The following is a 23603-nucleotide window of genomic DNA, read 5'->3' as shown; positions in this document are numbered from 1 at the left end:
ATTCTGAGGCAATACTTTTTTCCACACTAGGTGCAAATGAAAGTTGGGACCCTTAGGCATGCTTGACTGAAAAATCCAGGTGGGGTATAGCACGGATTTTTTTTTAAATTGATCCAAAGTTGGGGTCCGGCACCCTACCCTACCCTAACTTTCAAAGTTTATAAAAAAAATTCTGAGGCAATACTTTTTTCCACACTAGGTGCAAATGAAAGTTGGGACCCTTAGGCATGCTTGACTGAAAAATCCAGGTGGGGTATAGCACGGATTTGTTTTTAAATTGATCCAAAGTTGGGGTCCGGCACCCTACCCTACCCTAACTTTCAAAGTTTATAAAAAAAATTCTGAGGCAATACTTTTTTCCACACTAGGTGCAAATGAAAGTTGGGACCCTTAGGCATGCTTGACTGAAAAATCCAGGTGGGGTATAGCACGGATTTTTTTTTAAATTGATCCAAAGTTGGGGTCCGGCACCCTACCCTACCCTAACTTTCAAAGTTTATAAAAAAAATTCTGAGGCAATACTTTTTTCCACACTAGGTGCAAATGAAAGTTGGGACCCTTAGGCATGCTTGACTGAAAAATCCAGGTGGGGTATAGCACGGATTTTTTTTTAAATTGATCCAAAGTTGGGGTCCGGCACCCTACCCTACCCTAACTTTCAAAGTTTATAAAAAAAATTCTGAGGCAATACTTTTTTCCACACTAGGTGCAAATGAAAGTTGGGACCCTTAGGCATGCTTGACTGAAAAATCCAGGTGGGGTATAGCACGGATTTTTTTTTAAATTGATCCAAAGTTGGGGTCCGGCACCCTACCCTACCCTAACTTTCAAAGTTTATAAAAAAAATTCTGAGGCAATACTTTTTTCCACACTAGGTGCAAATGAAAGTTGGGACCCTTAGGCATGCTTGACTGAAAAATCCAGGTGGGGTATAGCACGGATTTTTTTTTAAATTGATCCAAAGTTGGGGTCCGGCACCCTACCCTACCCTAACTTTCAAAGTTTATAAAAAAAATTCTGAGGCAATACTTTTTTCCACACTAGGTGCAAATGAAAGTTGGGACCCTTAGGCATGCTTGACTGAAAAATCCAGGTGGGGTATAGCACGGATTTTTTTTTAAATTGATCCAAAGTTGGGGTCCGGCACCCTACCCTACCCTAACTTTCAAAGTTTATAAAAAAAATTCTGAGGCAATACTTTTTTCCACACTAGGTGCAAATGAAAGTTGGGACCCTTAGGCATGCTTGACTGAAAAATCCAGGTGGGGTATAGCACGGATTTTTTTTTAAATTGATCCAAAGTTGGGGTCCGGCACCCTACCCTACCCTAACTTTCAAAGTTTATAAAAAAAATTCTGAGGCAATACTTTTTTCCACACTAGGTGCAAATGAAAGTTGGGACCCTTAGGCATGCTTGACTGAAAAATCCAGGTGGGGTATAGCACGGATTTTTTTTTAAATTGATCCAAAGTTGGGGTCCGGCACCCTACCCTACCCTAACTTTCAAAGTTTATAAAAAAAATTCTGAGGCAATACTTTTTTCCACACTAGGTGCAAATGAAAGTTGGGACCCTTAGGCATGCTTGACTGAAAAATCCAGGTGGGGTATAGCACGGATTTTTTTTTAAATTGATCCAAAGTTGGGGTCCGGCACCCTACCCTACCCTAACTTTCAAAGTTTATAAAAAAAATTCTGAGGCAATACTTTTTTCCACACTAGGTGCAAATGAAAGTTGGGACCCTTAGGCATGCTTGACTGAAAAATCCAGGTGGGGTATAGCACGGATTTTTTTTTAAATTGATCCAAAGTTGGGGTCCGGCACCCTACCCTACCCTAACTTTCAAAGTTTATAAAAAAAATTCTGAGGCAATACTTTTTTCCACACTAGGTGCAAATGAAAGTTGGGACCCTTAGGCATGCTTGACTGAAAAATCCAGGTGGGGTATAGCACGGATTTTTTTTTAAATTGATCCAAAGTTGGGGTCCGGCACCCTACCCTACCCTAACTTTCAAAGTTTATAAAAAAAATTCTGAGGCAATACTTTTTTCCACACTAGGTGCAAATGAAAGTTGGGACCCTTAGGCATGCTTGACTGAAAAATCCAGGTGGGGTATAGCACGGATTTTTTTTTAAATTGATCCAAAGTTGGGGTCCGGCACCCTACCCTACCCTAACTTTCAAAGTTTATAAAAAAAATTCTGAGGCAATACTTTTTTCCACACTAGGTGCAAATGAAAGTTGGGACCCTTAGGCATGCTTGACTGAAAAATCCAGGTGGGGTATAGCACGGATTTTTTTTTAAATTGATCCAAAGTTGGGGTCCGGCACCCTACCCTACCCTAACTTTCAAAGTTTATAAAAAAAATTCTGAGGCAATACTTTTTTCCACACTAGGTGCAAATGAAAGTTGGGACCCTTAGGCATGCTTGACTGAAAAATCCAGGTGGGGTATAGCACGGATTTTTTTTTAAATTGATCCAAAGTTGGGGTCCGGCACCCTACCCTACCCTAACTTTCAAAGTTTATAAAAAAAATTCTGAGGCAATACTTTTTTCCACACTAGGTGCAAATGAAAGTTGGGACCCTTAGGCATGCTTGACTGAAAAATCCAGGTGGGGTATAGCACGGATTTTTTTTTAAATTGATCCAAAGTTGGGGTCCGGCACCCTACCCTACCCTAACTTTCAAAGTTTATAAAAAAAATTCTGAGGCAATACTTTTTTCCACACTAGGTGCAAATGAAAGTTGGGACCCTTAGGCATGCTTGACTGAAAAATCCAGGTGGGGTATAGCACGGATTTTTTTTTAAATTGATCCAAAGTTGGGGTCCGGCACCCTACCCTACCCTAACTTTCAAAGTTTATAAAAAAAATTCTGAGGCAATACTTTTTTCCACACTAGGTGCAAATGAAAGTTGGGACCCTTAGGCATGCTTGACTGAAAAATCCAGGTGGGGTATAGCACGGATTTTTTTTTAAATTGATCCAAAGTTGGGGTCCGGCACCCTACCCTACCCTAACTTTCAAAGTTTATAAAAAAAATTCTGAGGCAATACTTTTTTCCACACTAGGTGCAAATGAAAGTTGGGACCCTTAGGCATGCTTGACTGAAAAATCCAGGTGGGGTATAGCACGGATTTTTTTTTAAATTGATCCAAAGTTGGGGTCCGGCACCCTACCCTACCCTAACTTTCAAAGTTTATAAAAAAAATTCTGAGGCAATACTTTTTTCCACACTAGGTGCAAATGAAAGTTGGGACCCTTAGGCATGCTTGACTGAAAAATCCAGGTGGGGTATAGCACGGATTTTTTTTTAAATTGATCCAAAGTTGGGGTCCGGCACCCTACCCTACCCTAACTTTCAAAGTTTATAAAAAAAATTCTGAGGCAATACTTTTTTCCACACTAGGTGCAAATGAAAGTTGGGACCCTTAGGCATGCTTGACTGAAAAATCCAGGTGGGGTATAGCACGGATTTTTTTTTAAATTGATCCAAAGTTGGGGTCCGGCACCCTACCCTACCCTAACTTTCAAAGTTTATAAAAAAAATTCTGAGGCAATACTTTTTTCCACACTAGGTGCAAATGAAAGTTGGGACCCTTAGGCATGCTTGACTGAAAAATCCAGGTGGGGTATAGCACGGATTTTTTTTTAAATTGATCCAAAGTTGGGGTCCGGCACCCTACCCTACCCTAACTTTCAAAGTTTATAAAAAAAATTCTGAGGCAATACTTTTTTCCACACTAGGTGCAAATGAAAGTTGGGACCCTTAGGCATGCTTGACTGAAAAATCCAGGTGGGGTATAGCACGGATTTTTTTTTAAATTGATCCAAAGTTGGGGTCCGGCACCCTACCCTACCCTAACTTTCAAAGTTTATAAAAAAAATTCTGAGGCAATACTTTTTTCCACACTAGGTGCAAATGAAAGTTGGGACCCTTAGGCATGCTTGACTGAAAAATCCAGGTGGGGTATAGCACGGATTTTTTTTTAAATTGATCCAAAGTTGGGGTCCGGCACCCTACCCTACCCTAACTTTCAAAGTTTATAAAAAAAATTCTGAGGCAATACTTTTTTCCACACTAGGTGCAAATGAAAGTTGGGACCCTTAGGCATGCTTGACTGAAAAATCCAGGTGGGGTATAGCACGGATTTTTTTTTAAATTGATCCAAAGTTGGGGTCCGGCACCCTACCCTACCCTAACTTTCAAAGTTTATAAAAAAAATTCTGAGGCAATACTTTTTTCCACACTAGGTGCAAATGAAAGTTGGGACCCTTAGGCATGCTTGACTGAAAAATCCAGGTGGGGTATAGCACGGATTTTTTTTTAAATTGATCCAAAGTTGGGGTCCGGCACCCTACCCTACCCTAACTTTCAAAGTTTATAAAAAAAATTCTGAGGCAATACTTTTTTCCACACTAGGTGCAAATGAAAGTTGGGACCCTTAGGCATGCTTGACTGAAAAATCCAGGTGGGGTATAGCACGGATTTTTTTTTAAATTGATCCAAAGTTGGGGTCCGGCACCCTACCCTACCCTAACTTTCAAAGTTTATAAAAAAAATTCTGAGGCAATACTTTTTTCCACACTAGGTGCAAATGAAAGTTGGGACCCTTAGGCATGCTTGACTGAAAAATCCAGGTGGGGTATAGCACGGATTTTTTTTTAAATTGATCCAAAGTTGGGGTCCGGCACCCTACCCTACCCTAACTTTCAAAGTTTATAAAAAAAATTCTGAGGCAATACTTTTTTCCACACTAGGTGCAAATGAAAGTTGGGACCCTTAGGCATGCTTGACTGAAAAATCCAGGTGGGGTATAGCACGGATTTTTTTTTAAATTGATCCAAAGTTGGGGTCCGGCACCCTACCCTACCCTAACTTTCAAAGTTTATAAAAAAAATTCTGAGGCAATACTTTTTTCCACACTAGGTGCAAATGAAAGTTGGGACCCTTAGGCATGCTTGACTGAAAAATCCAGGTGGGGTATAGCACGGATTTTTTTTTAAATTGATCCAAAGTTGGGGTCCGGCACCCTACCCTACCCTAACTTTCAAAGTTTATAAAAAAAATTCTGAGGCAATACTTTTTTCCACACTAGGTGCAAATGAAAGTTGGGACCCTTAGGCATGCTTGACTGAAAAATCCAGGTGGGGTATAGCACGGATTTTTTTTTAAATTGATCCAAAGTTGGGGTCCGGCACCCTACCCTACCCTAACTTTCAAAGTTTATAAAAAAAATTCTGAGGCAATACTTTTTTCCACACTAGGTGCAAATGAAAGTTGGGACCCTTAGGCATGCTTGACTGAAAAATCCAGGTGGGGTATAGCACGGATTTTTTTTTAAATTGATCCAAAGTTGGGGTCCGGCACCCTACCCTACCCTAACTTTCAAAGTTTATAAAAAAAATTCTGAGGCAATACTTTTTTCCACACTAGGTGCAAATGAAAGTTGGGACCCTTAGGCATGCTTGACTGAAAAATCCAGGTGGGGTATAGCACGGATTTTTTTTTAAATTGATCCAAAGTTGGGGTCCGGCACCCTACCCTACCCTAACTTTCAAAGTTTATAAAAAAAATTCTGAGGCAATACTTTTTTCCACACTAGGTGCAAATGAAAGTTGGGACCCTTAGGCATGCTTGACTGAAAAATCCAGGTGGGGTATAGCACGGATTTTTTTTTAAATTGATCCAAAGTTGGGGTCCGGCACCCTACCCTACCCTAACTTTCAAAGTTTATAAAAAAAATTCTGAGGCAATACTTTTTTCCACACTAGGTGCAAATGAAAGTTGGGACCCTTAGGCATGCTTGACTGAAAAATCCAGGTGGGGTATAGCACGGATTTTTTTTTAAATTGATCCAAAGTTGGGGTCCGGCACCCTACCCTACCCTAACTTTCAAAGTTTATAAAAAAAATTCTGAGGCAATACTTTTTTCCACACTAGGTGCAAATGAAAGTTGGGACCCTTAGGCATGCTTGACTGAAAAATCCAGGTGGGGTATAGCACGGATTTTTTTTTAAATTGATCCAAAGTTGGGGTCCGGCACCCTACCCTACCCTAACTTTCAAAGTTTATAAAAAAAATTCTGAGGCAATACTTTTTTCCACACTAGGTGCAAATGAAAGTTGGGACCCTTAGGCATGCTTGACTGAAAAATCCAGGTGGGGTATAGCACGGATTTTTTTTTAAATTGATCCAAAGTTGGGGTCCGGCACCCTACCCTACCCTAACTTTCAAAGTTTATAAAAAAAATTCTGAGGCAATACTTTTTTCCACACTAGGTGCAAATGAAAGTTGGGACCCTTAGGCATGCTTGACTGAAAAATCCAGGTGGGGTATAGCACGGATTTTTTTTTAAATTGATCCAAAGTTGGGGTCCGGCACCCTACCCTACCCTAACTTTCAAAGTTTATAAAAAAAATTCTGAGGCAATACTTTTTTCCACACTAGGTGCAAATGAAAGTTGGGACCCTTAGGCATGCTTGACTGAAAAATCCAGGTGGGGTATAGCACGGATTTTTTTTTAAATTGATCCAAAGTTGGGGTCCGGCACCCTACCCTACCCTAACTTTCAAAGTTTATAAAAAAAATTCTGAGGCAATACTTTTTTCCACACTAGGTGCAAATGAAAGTTGGGACCCTTAGGCATGCTTGACTGAAAAATCCAGGTGGGGTATAGCACGGATTTTTTTTTAAATTGATCCAAAGTTGGGGTCCGGCACCCTACCCTACCCTAACTTTCAAAGTTTATAAAAAAAATTCTGAGGCAATACTTTTTTCCACACTAGGTGCAAATGAAAGTTGGGACCCTTAGGCATGCTTGACTGAAAAATCCAGGTGGGGTATAGCACGGATTTTTTTTTAAATTGATCCAAAGTTGGGGTCCGGCACCCTACCCTACCCTAACTTTCAAAGTTTATAAAAAAAATTCTGAGGCAATACTTTTTTCCACACTAGGTGCAAATGAAAGTTGGGACCCTTAGGCATGCTTGACTGAAAAATCCAGGTGGGGTATAGCACGGATTTTTTTTTAAATTGATCCAAAGTTGGGGTCCGGCACCCTACCCTACCCTAACTTTCAAAGTTTATAAAAAAAATTCTGAGGCAATACTTTTTTCCACACTAGGTGCAAATGAAAGTTGGGACCCTTAGGCATGCTTGACTGAAAAATCCAGGTGGGGTATAGCACGGATTTTTTTTTAAATTGATCCAAAGTTGGGGTCCGGCACCCTACCCTACCCTAACTTTCAAAGTTTATAAAAAAAATTCTGAGGCAATACTTTTTTCCACACTAGGTGCAAATGAAAGTTGGGACCCTTAGGCATGCTTGACTGAAAAATCCAGGTGGGGTATAGCACGGATTTTTTTTTAAATTGATCCAAAGTTGGGGTCCGGCACCCTACCCTACCCTAACTTTCAAAGTTTATAAAAAAAATTCTGAGGCAATACTTTTTTCCACACTAGGTGCAAATGAAAGTTGGGACCCTTAGGCATGCTTGACTGAAAAATCCAGGTGGGGTATAGCACGGATTTTTTTTTAAATTGATCCAAAGTTGGGGTCCGGCACCCTACCCTACCCTAACTTTCAAAGTTTATAAAAAAAATTCTGAGGCAATACTTTTTTCCACACTAGGTGCAAATGAAAGTTGGGACCCTTAGGCATGCTTGACTGAAAAATCCAGGTGGGGTATAGCACGGATTTTTTTTTAAATTGATCCAAAGTTGGGGTCCGGCACCCTACCCTACCCTAACTTTCAAAGTTTATAAAAAAAATTCTGAGGCAATACTTTTTTCCACACTAGGTGCAAATGAAAGTTGGGACCCTTAGGCATGCTTGACTGAAAAATCCAGGTGGGGTATAGCACGGATTTTTTTTTAAATTGATCCAAAGTTGGGGTCCGGCACCCTACCCTACCCTAACTTTCAAAGTTTATAAAAAAAATTCTGAGGCAATACTTTTTTCCACACTAGGTGCAAATGAAAGTTGGGACCCTTAGGCATGCTTGACTGAAAAATCCAGGTGGGGTATAGCACGGATTTTTTTTTAAATTGATCCAAAGTTGGGGTCCGGCACCCTACCCTACCCTAACTTTCAAAGTTTATAAAAAAAATTCTGAGGCAATACTTTTTTCCACACTAGGTGCAAATGAAAGTTGGGACCCTTAGGCATGCTTGACTGAAAAATCCAGGTGGGGTATAGCACGGATTTTTTTTTAAATTGATCCAAAGTTGGGGTCCGGCACCCTACCCTACCCTAACTTTCAAAGTTTATAAAAAAAATTCTGAGGCAATACTTTTTTCCACACTAGGTGCAAATGAAAGTTGGGACCCTTAGGCATGCTTGACTGAAAAATCCAGGTGGGGTATAGCACGGATTTTTTTTTAAATTGATCCAAAGTTGGGGTCCGGCACCCTACCCTACCCTAACTTTCAAAGTTTATAAAAAAAATTCTGAGGCAATACTTTTTTCCACACTAGGTGCAAATGAAAGTTGGGACCCTTAGGCATGCTTGACTGAAAAATCCAGGTGGGGTATAGCACGGATTTTTTTTTAAATTGATCCAAAGTTGGGGTCCGGCACCCTACCCTACCCTAACTTTCAAAGTTTATAAAAAAAATTCTGAGGCAATACTTTTTTCCACACTAGGTGCAAATGAAAGTTGGGACCCTTAGGCATGCTTGACTGAAAAATCCAGGTGGGGTATAGCACGGATTTTTTTTTAAATTGATCCAAAGTTGGGGTCCGGCACCCTACCCTACCCTAACTTTCAAAGTTTATAAAAAAAATTCTGAGGCAATACTTTTTTCCACACTAGGTGCAAATGAAAGTTGGGACCCTTAGGCATGCTTGACTGAAAAATCCAGGTGGGGTATAGCACGGATTTTTTTTTAAATTGATCCAAAGTTGGGGTCCGGCACCCTACCCTACCCTAACTTTCAAAGTTTATAAAAAAAATTCTGAGGCAATACTTTTTTCCACACTAGGTGCAAATGAAAGTTGGGACCCTTAGGCATGCTTGACTGAAAAATCCAGGTGGGGTATAGCACGGATTTTTTTTTAAATTGATCCAAAGTTGGGGTCCGGCACCCTACCCTACCCTAACTTTCAAAGTTTATAAAAAAAATTCTGAGGCAATACTTTTTTCCACACTAGGTGCAAATGAAAGTTGGGACCCTTAGGCATGCTTGACTGAAAAATCCAGGTGGGGTATAGCACGGATTTTTTTTTAAATTGATCCAAAGTTGGGGTCCGGCACCCTACCCTACCCTAACTTTCAAAGTTTATAAAAAAAATTCTGAGGCAATACTTTTTTCCACACTAGGTGCAAATGAAAGTTGGGACCCTTAGGCATGCTTGACTGAAAAATCCAGGTGGGGTATAGCACGGATTTTTTTTTAAATTGATCCAAAGTTGGGGTCCGGCACCCTACCCTACCCTAACTTTCAAAGTTTATAAAAAAAATTCTGAGGCAATACTTTTTTCCACACTAGGTGCAAATGAAAGTTGGGACCCTTAGGCATGCTTGACTGAAAAATCCAGGTGGGGTATAGCACGGATTTTTTTTTAAATTGATCCAAAGTTGGGGTCCGGCACCCTACCCTACCCTAACTTTCAAAGTTTATAAAAAAAATTCTGAGGCAATACTTTTTTCCACACTAGGTGCAAATGAAAGTTGGGACCCTTAGGCATGCTTGACTGAAAAATCCAGGTGGGGTATAGCACGGATTTTTTTTTAAATTGATCCAAAGTTGGGGTCCGGCACCCTACCCTACCCTAACTTTCAAAGTTTATAAAAAAAATTCTGAGGCAATACTTTTTTCCACACTAGGTGCAAATGAAAGTTGGGACCCTTAGGCATGCTTGACTGAAAAATCCAGGTGGGGTATAGCACGGATTTTTTTTTAAATTGATCCAAAGTTGGGGTCCGGCACCCTACCCTACCCTAACTTTCAAAGTTTATAAAAAAAATTCTGAGGCAATACTTTTTTCCACACTAGGTGCAAATGAAAGTTGGGACCCTTAGGCATGCTTGACTGAAAAATCCAGGTGGGGTATAGCACGGATTTTTTTTTAAATTGATCCAAAGTTGGGGTCCGGCACCCTACCCTACCCTAACTTTCAAAGTTTATAAAAAAAATTCTGAGGCAATACTTTTTTCCACACTAGGTGCAAATGAAAGTTGGGACCCTTAGGCATGCTTGACTGAAAAATCCAGGTGGGGTATAGCACGGATTTTTTTTTAAATTGATCCAAAGTTGGGGTCCGGCACCCTACCCTACCCTAACTTTCAAAGTTTATAAAAAAAATTCTGAGGCAATACTTTTTTCCACACTAGGTGCAAATGAAAGTTGGGACCCTTAGGCATGCTTGACTGAAAAATCCAGGTGGGGTATAGCACGGATTTTTTTTTAAATTGATCCAAAGTTGGGGTCCGGCACCCTACCCTACCCTAACTTTCAAAGTTTATAAAAAAAATTCTGAGGCAATACTTTTTTCCACACTAGGTGCAAATGAAAGTTGGGACCCTTAGGCATGCTTGACTGAAAAATCCAGGTGGGGTATAGCACGGATTTTTTTTTAAATTGATCCAAAGTTGGGGTCCGGCACCCTACCCTACCCTAACTTTCAAAGTTTATAAAAAAAATTCTGAGGCAATACTTTTTTCCACACTAGGTGCAAATGAAAGTTGGGACCCTTAGGCATGCTTGACTGAAAAATCCAGGTGGGGTATAGCACGGATTTTTTTTTAAATTGATCCAAAGTTGGGGTCCGGCACCCTACCCTACCCTAACTTTCAAAGTTTATAAAAAAAATTCTGAGGCAATACTTTTTTCCACACTAGGTGCAAATGAAAGTTGGGACCCTTAGGCATGCTTGACTGAAAAATCCAGGTGGGGTATAGCACGGATTTTTTTTTAAATTGATCCAAAGTTGGGGTCCGGCACCCTACCCTACCCTAACTTTCAAAGTTTATAAAAAAAATTCTGAGGCAATACTTTTTTCCACACTAGGTGCAAATGAAAGTTGGGACCCTTAGGCATGCTTGACTGAAAAATCCAGGTGGGGTATAGCACGGATTTTTTTTTAAATTGATCCAAAGTTGGGGTCCGGCACCCTACCCTACCCTAACTTTCAAAGTTTATAAAAAAAATTCTGAGGCAATACTTTTTTCCACACTAGGTGCAAATGAAAGTTGGGACCCTTAGGCATGCTTGACTGAAAAATCCAGGTGGGGTATAGCACGGATTTTTTTTTAAATTGATCCAAAGTTGGGGTCCGGCACCCTACCCTACCCTAACTTTCAAAGTTTATAAAAAAAATTCTGAGGCAATACTTTTTTCCACACTAGGTGCAAATGAAAGTTGGGACCCTTAGGCATGCTTGACTGAAAAATCCAGGTGGGGTATAGCACGGATTTTTTTTTAAATTGATCCAAAGTTGGGGTCCGGCACCCTACCCTACCCTAACTTTCAAAGTTTATAAAAAAAATTCTGAGGCAATACTTTTTTCCACACTAGGTGCAAATGAAAGTTGGGACCCTTAGGCATGCTTGACTGAAAAATCCAGGTGGGGTATAGCACGGATTTTTTTTTAAATTGATCCAAAGTTGGGGTCCGGCACCCTACCCTACCCTAACTTTCAAAGTTTATAAAAAAAATTCTGAGGCAATACTTTTTTCCACACTAGGTGCAAATGAAAGTTGGGACCCTTAGGCATGCTTGACTGAAAAATCCAGGTGGGGTATAGCACGGATTTTTTTTTAAATTGATCCAAAGTTGGGGTCCGGCACCCTACCCTACCCTAACTTTCAAAGTTTATAAAAAAAATTCTGAGGCAATACTTTTTTCCACACTAGGTGCAAATGAAAGTTGGGACCCTTAGGCATGCTTGACTGAAAAATCCAGGTGGGGTATAGCACGGATTTTTTTTTAAATTGATCCAAAGTTGGGGTCCGGCACCCTACCCTACCCTAACTTTCAAAGTTTATAAAAAAAATTCTGAGGCAATACTTTTTTCCACACTAGGTGCAAATGAAAGTTGGGACCCTTAGGCATGCTTGACTGAAAAATCCAGGTGGGGTATAGCACGGATTTTTTTTTAAATTGATCCAAAGTTGGGGTCCGGCACCCTACCCTACCCTAACTTTCAAAGTTTATAAAAAAAATTCTGAGGCAATACTTTTTTCCACACTAGGTGCAAATGAAAGTTGGGACCCTTAGGCATGCTTGACTGAAAAATCCAGGTGGGGTATAGCACGGATTTTTTTTTAAATTGATCCAAAGTTGGGGTCCGGCACCCTACCCTACCCTAACTTTCAAAGTTTATAAAAAAAATTCTGAGGCAATACTTTTTTCCACACTAGGTGCAAATGAAAGTTGGGACCCTTAGGCATGCTTGACTGAAAAATCCAGGTGGGGTATAGCACGGATTTTTTTTTAAATTGATCCAAAGTTGGGGTCCGGCACCCTACCCTACCCTAACTTTCAAAGTTTATAAAAAAAATTCTGAGGCAATACTTTTTTCCACACTAGGTGCAAATGAAAGTTGGGACCCTTAGGCATGCTTGACTGAAAAATCCAGGTGGGGTATAGCACGGATTTTTTTTTAAATTGATCCAAAGTTGGGGTCCGGCACCCTACCCTACCCTAACTTTCAAAGTTTATAAAAAAAATTCTGAGGCAATACTTTTTTCCACACTAGGTGCAAATGAAAGTTGGGACCCTTAGGCATGCTTGACTGAAAAATCCAGGTGGGGTATAGCACGGATTTTTTTTTAAATTGATCCAAAGTTGGGGTCCGGCACCCTACCCTACCCTAACTTTCAAAGTTTATAAAAAAAATTCTGAGGCAATACTTTTTTCCACACTAGGTGCAAATGAAAGTTGGGACCCTTAGGCATGCTTGACTGAAAAATCCAGGTGGGGTATAGCACGGATTTTTTTTTAAATTGATCCAAAGTTGGGGTCCGGCACCCTACCCTACCCTAACTTTCAAAGTTTATAAAAAAAATTCTGAGGCAATACTTTTTTCCACACTAGGTGCAAATGAAAGTTGGGACCCTTAGGCATGCTTGACTGAAAAATCCAGGTGGGGTATAGCACGGATTTTTTTTTAAATTGATCCAAAGTTGGGGTCCGGCACCCTACCCTACCCTAACTTTCAAAGTTTATAAAAAAAATTCTGAGGCAATACTTTTTTCCACACTAGGTGCAAATGAAAGTTGGGACCCTTAGGCATGCTTGACTGAAAAATCCAGGTGGGGTATAGCACGGATTTTTTTTTAAATTGATCCAAAGTTGGGGTCCGGCACCCTACCCTACCCTAACTTTCAAAGTTTATAAAAAAAATTCTGAGGCAATACTTTTTTCCACACTAGGTGCAAATGAAAGTTGGGACCCTTAGGCATGCTTGACTGAAAAATCCAGGTGGGGTATAGCACGGATTTTTTTTTAAATTGATCCAAAGTTGGGGTCCGGCACCCTACCCTACCCTAACTTTCAAAGTTTATAAAAAAAATTCTGAGGCAATACTTTTTTCCACACTAGGTGCAAATGAAAGTTGGGACCCTTAGGCATGCTTGACTGAAAAATCCAGGTGGGGTATAGCACGGATTTTTTTTTAAATTGATCCAAAGTTGGGGTCCGGCACCCTACCCTACCCTAACTTTCAAAGTTTATAAAAAAAATTCTGAGGCAATACTTTTTTCCACACTAGGTGCAAATGAAAGTTGGGACCCTTAGGCATGCTTGACTGAAAAATCCAGGTGGGGTATAGCACGGATTTTTTTTTAAATTGATCCAAAGTTGGGGTCCGGCACCCTACCCTACCCTAACTTTCAAAGTTTATAAAAAAAATTCTGAGGCAATACTTTTTTCCACACTAGGTGCAAATGAAAGTTGGGACCCTTAGGCATGCTTGACTGAAAAATCCAGGTGGGGTATAGCACGGATTTTTTTTTAAATTGATCCAAAGTTGGGGTCCGGCACCCTACCCTACCCTAACTTTCAAAGTTTATAAAAAAAATTCTGAGGCAATACTTTTTTCCACACTAGGTGCAAATGAAAGTTGGGACCCTTAGGCATGCTTGACTGAAAAATCCAGGTGGGGTATAGCACGGATTTTTTTTTTAATTTGTTATATAATTAATTAGTTATGTCCTTGCACACCATACTTTGATTACTAAAAATAAACCCTGCGTGTCATCAAAACTAAGCGAAACCCACTGTTACTGAAAAAGAATGATTCGCCAAAACAGATTTGTTTGACATGAAAGTATTAAAAGTACGAACTAAACTTTGTATTCTCGAAGCGTAGAAATATTTTTACTTTTTAGGAACTATTTTACAGGATGCCGAGAATATGGAAAGCTATTCCGCACAATATCGCACAAACATTTTCTGATGGCAAAGTCGATACCATGTAACAAGAAAATTTAGGAAACATTTAAATAATGTCATTTTTCAGTGTTGACAGTTGAAGTTAAGTCTTTAAGCGTGCAGCACCTGCACGATGTTAAAAGCACATACTATTGTTTATTAAAATATTGAACAGCAAAAGAAATTTTCATATTGAACAGGAAATGAAATTTTCATATTGAACAGGAAATGAAATTTTCAAATTCATTGAAAAGTGTTTTCGACGGCTAAATTGAAGTTAAAACAGATATTGTAGTGGTAATATAAAATTGAAAAGTTTAAGTTAGTTTGAATCTTATGCAACTTTTGGGTTTATAGACATACCTGAAAACTGGCTGCTAGCGGAGTGGCTGCTAGCGAGTGGCTGCTAGCTTGAGTCTAGCTTTGTAACGCATTAATCTAAATCTAAATCTATATTGCAAAATTACACCCATAAGGGTCAAGCCAATACAGACAAACAATGATACATTTTAAATACAATGCAATACAATGTAATACAATACAATATAATAGAACATATTTTAAGAGTTCAATTATAAATTTATGTAAAAAACACAATCATAAGCTTGTCTGACCCCCTAAGTTCTAAAGACTGCTTAATAAAGACTCCAATATGACAAACAAGTTCAGGGATGGGGTTTAGAATGTGTTTTTGTTTATTAAATGCATCAAGATGTTGAAATAATGGTACATAGTCTTTTAGATAAGCAAAAAAATTAGAACGCAATGATATGTTAATGTCACAATACAAAAAAAAAGAAATTCGTCATCTAGGACTCCACATTTTTTACATAATCTTTGTGCTCTTGGAATGTTTCTGTACCTTCCAAATTCAATGCCTATAGGGAATGATCACTAAGTCTAAATTTTGAGAGAAACTGCCTATGTATAGAATTATTGCAATTTAAATATTCCTCAGACTGACAATTAGTTTTTAATTTTCCATAGAGACAAAGTTTGGAAGGAATCCAATTTTGAAAGTTTATTTTAGGTAGTTTTTGGAAAATGACGCTATCAGCGGCATGTTTCCGATACCATTGACCAGAACTTACGGAAGTGGATTATTGCCTCCGCCTACCGCACTCGGTTTCATATTTACTATTTTACATACTAACTGGAATCTGCTTGTATTACGCTACACTCGAACAAAGTGTTGTAGTCGGACGGGAACCAGTATACATACTTTATTTTATTTACCAAAAAGATATCTTGACCTGTCCATATGTTTTTTGTTATTAAATGGTATTTGGAGCTATCCCTTTGTTATATTTTTCTTATTTATTCGCACTTTCACTTTTATGCACATGTCTTACAATCGTAAACAATCGGTATGTATACATGATAAATAGATCCGTTTTGTTATGGTGTTGGACTTTTTACCCTCCAATGATCAGCAATCGCTAGACAAAATAGTTATCCTAAATAATGTCAGCCTTTCATGCCATTTCAACTTTACAATCATTAAAAAAAAGTGAAAATCGGAATCATTTTGATATCCATTGGATAGAAACTGGTCTTTATCCAGATTTACGAAGATTTTAAAAATCGGAAATTAGTAATACGGTTATACCCACGCGATGCGTATGAATCTTTGTTTACAAAACAGGATTTCGGAACGTCTCTAGTTTTTAGATCGTAAGTCACGATAAACTCAAACTGAAAGTAAACAGTTGTTTGTAAGACGCAGGTTTACTCACCATAAACAAGCTGAAACGTTCAGTGTGGCTTATATTTTAGGTTAAAGACGGTCCCATTCATTTAAAAAGCATTTTGAAAGTAGACGGTGGGATTATTTCAGGTTTTGGGAACGAGTAAATTATCACAAAGTTCATTTCTTGACGACCTCATAAATTTCATCATGTCGATGGTACAAATCGATTTTTACTGTTTACTGTCGCTTCTCATGTTTTGTATTTAAACGGTCGTTTATTTTTAAACCCGAACCAGGCATATGCGTTCTGTAATTGTGCAAATCTTCGTTCTTTGGTCAATTGGCTTATGGATAGTTGTATCAATTTCAACTCTTACATTATTTTTTTTAAAAACATATTTGCATTACACATGCAATGGCAGTACCTTTCCAATTACTATTTATGTGTCTAAATTAAAGTTGTAACACTTTATAGTGACTGGAAAGGGTAGAAAAATTCATCAGATGAGAAAAGGCTGAAGATACTTCAACCGGCACCGAATCATTATATATTGCATCTTATAAAAAGAAACTGAGATTTGGATAGTTCCACTTCAAGGTAAAAATGTTTATCTCTTGTGAAATGAAATAAAAAAAATATTGTAACACTGTAGTTAATTAATAAAGATACTATTACGCGTATTTCTGTATTGGCCTTATTATTGGTTCTCGGCCAGCAGTCAAACGGCACCGAATCATTAGATATTGCATCTTATAAAAGGAAACTGAGATTTGGATAGTTCCACTTCAAGGTAAAAATGTTTATCTCTTGTGAAATGAAATAAAAAAAATATTGTAACACTGTATAATTAATAAAGATACTATTACGTGTATTTCTGTATTGGCCTTATTATTGGTCCTCGGCCAGCAGTATTGGCCTTCCGCTTCGCCTCGGACCAATACACCCAAGACATGGACCAATAACAAGGTCAATACAGAAATACTTACGCAATGATATTATAGAATGACAGTATGGTTCAATAGCGGGAATCAGCCCCTCAACTACTTTTTACATAAATATTAACTTCTGGCTTCAACGCTTTTTTCGTCTTGTCTAGAGATCTTGCTGTACTTCCAGTTCAGCAAGCATTTTAGAGACTATCCCGTCCATCCTCTTTTGACTTGTAATCTCTGGTGATAGATTTTGCCGCTTGACATTGTATCCTTTCAAGCTTGTTTTTTTTTTCTTACCGTGTAGGGGTCCCATACAATGGCTCCATATTAAATTATAAGATCCATTCCTAAAGATCCAGATCATTGTTCTAATCTGACGCAAGTTTCAATAACTGGAATGCTACCCAAGTTGAATATATGGTGACCCACGAGAACAGCATTTTCACTATTGAAATTGTGTTTAATACCATGATTGTTCAATGTCATTAACTTAAATGGAGACAGACATTTGACCTGAAAGACATGAAAGGTGGTGTGGGAGTGCAAAATCAAAAACTAACTGACTATGATATATGGTTAAAGAATGAATATCAATTACATGGGTCAACATGGTCAAGGGCAGAGTTGTTATAAAATAACAATATGGCAGAGAAGTGGTTTGAAGTTTCATATAAAGCGACCTGACTGACATGAAAAAAAAAATCGAAGGAGTATCCCTATTTGTCTAATCTTCAAGGTGAAATAAAACTAGTAAAACAATATTATACTATTGTCTAAATATACAGAAATATAATTTGCTTCAAGTAACAGAAATAACTAGGTCACTAGTAACTTATTTAATGAGTATGTGGGGTATAAGAGCTTGCTTACAACAGGCTCTTCATAATCATTTGGTTTGAAAAGGATACTAGTAGTCTATATTCTTGATTTAGAAAAATGTAATTGCAAGAAAAAAATCACATTACTTAGAATACTTTAGATCATTCAGGTAGTCTTTATTTATATGTACAAAAGAACAGCCAGTAGTCATTGGATATTGTAGATCATTCAAATAGTCTTGACCTTTTTATTAAGACAAAAGAACAGCCAGTAGTCATTGGATATTGTAGATCATTCCGGTAGTCTTGACCTATTTATTTATACAAAAAAACAGCCAGTAGTAATTGGATACTGTAGATCATTCAGGTAGTCTTGACTTATTCATTTGTACTGAAAAAACAGACACACATATACGAATATCAATTTTATGCTTACGAGACATGTTGCAATGTTAAACTTATTACGGTATGTGAAAATTAAGACTTGCATAAAAAAATATCACAATATTAGAGACAGTGGCGTCATTTTTCCTCAGAGCTTTCAGCTCTTTGATTTCATATTCCTCGGAAACACACTTTTTAATATTACATTTTAACACGTTTTTTGATTGTTTAAAAGGTACATTAATATTAGAGTAATTTTCTGGGTTTATTTTCATATCTTTAAAAATTTTATCTGCAAATGAGTACCAAGAATAAATTCCTGCGGAATGTAAATTTATGTTTGTTTGTAGAGATTTTTTAACCAGGGGATTAATATCATTACAGTTTATTCTATAAAAATACATGAGTGTTTGAGTTTTCATATAAGAGTCCAAAGAAAATCTACCTAATTCTGATCTAGCACCTATGTTAGTGGCTGTCTTTTTCAGTCCTAATACTGCTTTACAAAATTTAGAATGAACCTTCTCAAAAGGATATTTTTCTGCTAATGCAAGAGTATCACAAAAAGTATTATTGACAGCAGCTCTATTAGATGCCCTAAAAGCTGACTGAAAATTATCCATAAACCAAATTTCAGAGTTGTATGTCAAAATAGGTCTTATAAGAGTATCAAATAATTTACATGACAAATTAGTGGGAACAAAATTAAAATTGGACATATATTTTCTCAATAAAAATAAAACTTTAATACCTTTTTTAGTCAGCTCTTCAGTAGTTTTTGTAAAATTTCCCCTATAGTTAATAATATTCCCCAGAAATTAAAGTCCTTAACTTCAGTCAAAAATTTATCATTGAACAAGAGGGGTGGGGATTGTTTATAAATATTCTGAAAAACTAGAATTTTAGTCTTGTTTGTATTTACACTCAACTGCCATTTAATGCAATATTTATTTAGTTTGTCTAACGCATTTTGAAGCCCCTGGTGTGTCTCAGACAGTAACACTAAATCATCTGCGTAACTGAGAGTTTGGATACTTGAAGTATCAAAAACTGGAGGGTTGCAAGTTTCATTAAAAATTGAATGTAAATCATTAATATAACAATTAAACAAAGGAGGACTTAAACTGTCCCCTTGTCTTACACCTCCAATAATTGGAAATGACCACTTGAAAAATATGACGTATACTGAGTTAACAAAGATTAGAAACATATATTTTTATTAGAAAAATTAAAAATTATAAAAATATTTTTTGAAAGTATATTTTATTTTTGAAATATGAAACTTTAAAGATGTGTTGCTAAACTTGTTTTTTTGCTCATTATATATTCAAAGTACGTGAAGTGTGAAGTGATTGTTCCTGCGAACATTAAATTTTACATTCTGAAGTAAAACAGACAGCGCCCGTCGTGTTCGTCTTTTCTGTACGACCCCCAAAGACTTAAAAACTGGTACTTGCAGCGAATCATTGATTGCTAAGCATGATATAATAAGAACTGGATAGTTATTGACTCGGAGTTAGAATAGCTTGTATGTAGGGTATACTGATACGTTTTACTTTTGTACTGTTACTGTTGTCGTTGGTTCATGTCTGATATATTTGCTTTTCGTAAATTGTTTTGTTATGAATTAAGCCGTTAGTTTTCTCTATTGAATTGTATCATATTTTATATGTCGGAGCCTCTTATAGTCGGTGTTTCTCATTGTTGAAGGCCGTACGGGTGCCTTTAATATCTTACATCTTCTTCATTTGAACTTTGGTGAATAGTTGTCTCATTGTCAATTATACCACATCTCCTCCTCCTCCTCCTCCTCCTCCTCTCATCCATCATCATCATCATCATCATCATCATCATCGTCGTCGTCATCATCGTCGTCGTCGTCGTCGTCGTCGTCATCGTCATCGTCATCGTCATCGTCATCGTCATCATCATCATCATCATCATCATCATCATCATGGTGGATTAAACCTGGTTTTATAGCTAGCTAAACCTCTCACTTGTATGACAGTCCATAAATTTCCATTATATTGACAACAATGTGTGAACAGAACAAACAGACCTGATAGGTAAAAGTGTCAAAAATATGGGTACAGCAGACAACATTGTGTTATAATCTTCACATCACCCCCGGTTGTTGGTATGGGTTTCTATGTTGTGTTTTGTAGGCTGTTGTTTATGTTTTCGTCGTTTTTCGTTCCTTGCTAATGCGTTGCAAGTTCCTCTTTGAATTACCCTTTGTAATCTTTCTTCTCTTTTCTTTTCAAATTTTTAATCCATTTTCCTACTTTCCTAGACCATAACGATATTATCAAACAACAACCTGATATGACTGATGTCATCGAAACTGACGCTCAATACTTTAAATGGATAATAAAGACGTCACAGCTCATTCAAAAAGACAAACGATCAAACACCTGTTCATAGTTCAAGTAGAAGTAAGACAGAGAAAATGATCTTCCGTTGTAGTGTCAAGCATATCAGTGCTAGGCTGGTGTTCCTTTTGTGTTCAAGTAGAAGTAAGGTCGAGAAAATGATCTTCCATTGTAGTCTCAAGCATATCTGTTGTGGCTAGGCCTGTGTTCATTCGGAAGATGCGGCATGATTGCCAATGAGTTTACTATCAACTAGATACAGTACATGAATGTTTTTATATGTCACCGTAGGGCCTTCAACAATGAGCAATAGTCAAAGTGTATATTCAGCTATAAAAGGCCCTGACATGATAATATACAGTTCACTGTTGGAATTGCTAGAAATGTACTCTAACACCAACAATTTATAAACTTAGCCCACATGTTTATTATGATGTGATAGTTTTACCTTTTGGATCCTATTTAATGGTTCCTTGCACATGGAAATGTGAAAGTACGGGTGGGGTATGGTGACAATTGGAAACATATTCTTTTATGCATTTGTTATCGTCTTGAATATGCATGAAATATTTGCCACTGGACATTAAGTAAAGAACAATCAAACTATCAATTAAACAAGCACGTTTCAGGAAAGTTACCTTTTTGAATATAATCTATGATCATTATATGAACATGAAATTATTTATTACTTGTTCAACTTATAATAATGTTGCAGGGTGATGGCCAGTAATTGGAGTCTCTGCGGTGTTTGTGATAATCGTCAGATGAAAAAATCATCCGTAGTCTGGTGTTCCGAATGTGACGAAGGACTATGTGGAGATTGTAAGAAACACCACAGTATTTCTATAGGAACAAAAAACCATGAAACCGTTTCCATCGCCGAGTACAAGAAATTACCGACCGAAGTCCTGCAAATCGCCCAAGTCTGCAAACAACATAATGAAAAATACGAGCTTTTCTGTAGAAAACATCACAGTCCGTGCTGTAAGAAATGTGTGAAATCTCACAACGATTGTAAGGGTTTAACCGATATTGATGAACTCATTAAAAACGTAAAAACTTCAAACGCCTTTTATGAAATCGAACAAACCCTGCTTGAAGTCGCCGAGAATGTTAAAAGACTTAGTGCTAACCGGAAAGAAAATTTAAACTCGCTAAAAGACAAGAAAAGAGAAATTGAAGCAGAAATAAAACAAGCTAGGACCAAGATAAATCATCACCTTGATAAACTTCAGGATGATTTGATTAAAGAATTAATGACAGTTGAACAAAAAGAAAGCAGCAAAATCGAAAAATTGTTGACTACTCTGAAAAAGAAGGAAAAAGAGATCAGTGAAGTACAAGAAAACATTGCTAGTATTAAACAGCATGCGTCCGAGCTTCAAACATTTTTAACCATGAAAGATATCGAAAAAGATATTGCAGTCGAGGAAAAATTTATTCAATCCCTTACAACGAGGGACACCTCAAATCAAGTAAACATTTCATGTCAAATTAACAAGTCTTTACTGCAAATCACATGTACAGCCAACGTACAGAAGTTTGGAGAAATTATTGTCAGTTCTGATCCATGTGATTTTACCATTCAGAAACGGAAGAACAGACAAGCCCAGATTATGGTAGCACTGCCAACCAGAAATATTGATGACCTGACTCTGACATTACAGAAACGTATCAATACAGATTTTTCATTGGTCCGAGGTTGTTCCCTGCTTCCTGGTGGTAGGATGGTATTCTCCTGTTATAAACGAGATAAAATAAATGTACTCAAATCAGACGGATCAAAAGATTTCGAAATAAATAACATCGGTTATACGTTTGATGTTGTATTTGTCGGTGATGATTCTATTGCTGTAACATCAGGCCTATCAGGTAAGATTAATATAATCGACTTAGAGAAACAAAAACTGAAGAGATCAATAAAAGTTAATTCATACAATGATGGAGCAGTATACAAAGATGGGCATTTGATTTATTGTGCCAGAGAGAAAGGACTACAGATGATTAATCTTAGTGATGATTCCATTACCAATGTTACCAATAACAAACTCTCGAAGCTTGCATACGTTACAACATTCGGTGACAAACTGTTCTACACAAACAAAGACAATCACAGTGTAACATGTTGTGATTACCATGGAAACATACTGTGGACATTTTGTGATAAAAGTGTTCTGAAGTATCCATTCGGTATCTCTGTGGACAATGATGGTAACGTGTTTGTAGTGGGATATGATTCTCACAATGTGATCGTCATCTCGCCTGATGGACAACGCTACAAACAACTTTTATCTCGTGAAGATGGACTGGATAACCCACAGGTTCTACACTATGACACATCTACACATACATTGTTAGTGGCAAATGAATCCAATGACGCGTTCTTGTATGAAGTTAGATGATAAGGAATTACGTTCAAATATTTGTCTTTAGACTTACATTGATCTAGATAACTTACAACATTGATCTAGATAACATACTACATTGATCTAGATAACTCACTATATTGATCTAGATAACTTACTACATTGATCTAGATAACCTACTGCATTGATCTAGATAACTTACTACATTGATCTAGATAACTTACTGCATTGATCTAGAAAACTTACTACATTGAACTAGATAACTTACTGCATTGATCTAGATAACTTACTGCATTGATCTAGATAACTCACTATATTGATCTAGATAACTTACTACATTGATCTAGATAACTTACTGCATTGATCTAGATAACTTACTACATTGATCTAGATAACTTACTTCATTGATCTAGATAACTTACTGCATTGATCTAGATAACTTTGTTAATTGGGACCAGTATTTGTTCATAACGTCATTTTTTTTGTCGTAATTATATAATGTATGTTATTGTTTATTAAAATTCTTATTCATCTTACTTGGACTTTTTGAAACAAGAAGTAAGACAAGAAAGCAAGGCTGGCCAAGTATTTTAGAAGATTTCACAGTACAGCAATCAAACAACTTGAATAACAATATTACAGATACAAATACAAGGAGA

General features: G+C 37.5%; 1 protein-coding gene across 1 annotated transcript in view; it reads left to right on the top strand.

Annotated features, from left to right (window-relative positions):
* LOC127726757 (E3 ubiquitin/ISG15 ligase TRIM25-like) overlaps nucleotides 1-23198 on the top strand; it is a 61405-nt gene extending 38207 nt beyond the window's left edge. Inside the window, exons 2-4 of the mRNA XM_052234213.1 lie at nucleotides 21294-22308; nucleotides 22442-22450; nucleotides 23160-23198. Coding sequence (XP_052090173.1) covers nucleotides 21298-22308; nucleotides 22442-22450; nucleotides 23160-23198 — 1059 coding nt within the window. The 5' untranslated portion in view covers nucleotides 21294-21297. The remainder of the gene's footprint in view (nucleotides 1-21293; nucleotides 22309-22441; nucleotides 22451-23159) is intronic.
* The last annotated feature ends 405 nt before the right edge of the window (nucleotides 23199-23603 follow it).

The sequence above is a fragment of the Mytilus californianus genome, unplaced genomic scaffold (assembly GCF_021869535.1).
Source record: "Mytilus californianus isolate M0D057914Y unplaced genomic scaffold, xbMytCali1.0.p SCAF_18, whole genome shotgun sequence".
NCBI lineage: Eukaryota > Metazoa > Mollusca > Bivalvia > Mytilida > Mytilidae > Mytilus > Mytilus californianus.
The sequence above is the reverse complement of the archived record's forward strand: the minus strand, read 5'-3'. Positions and strand labels throughout refer to the sequence as shown.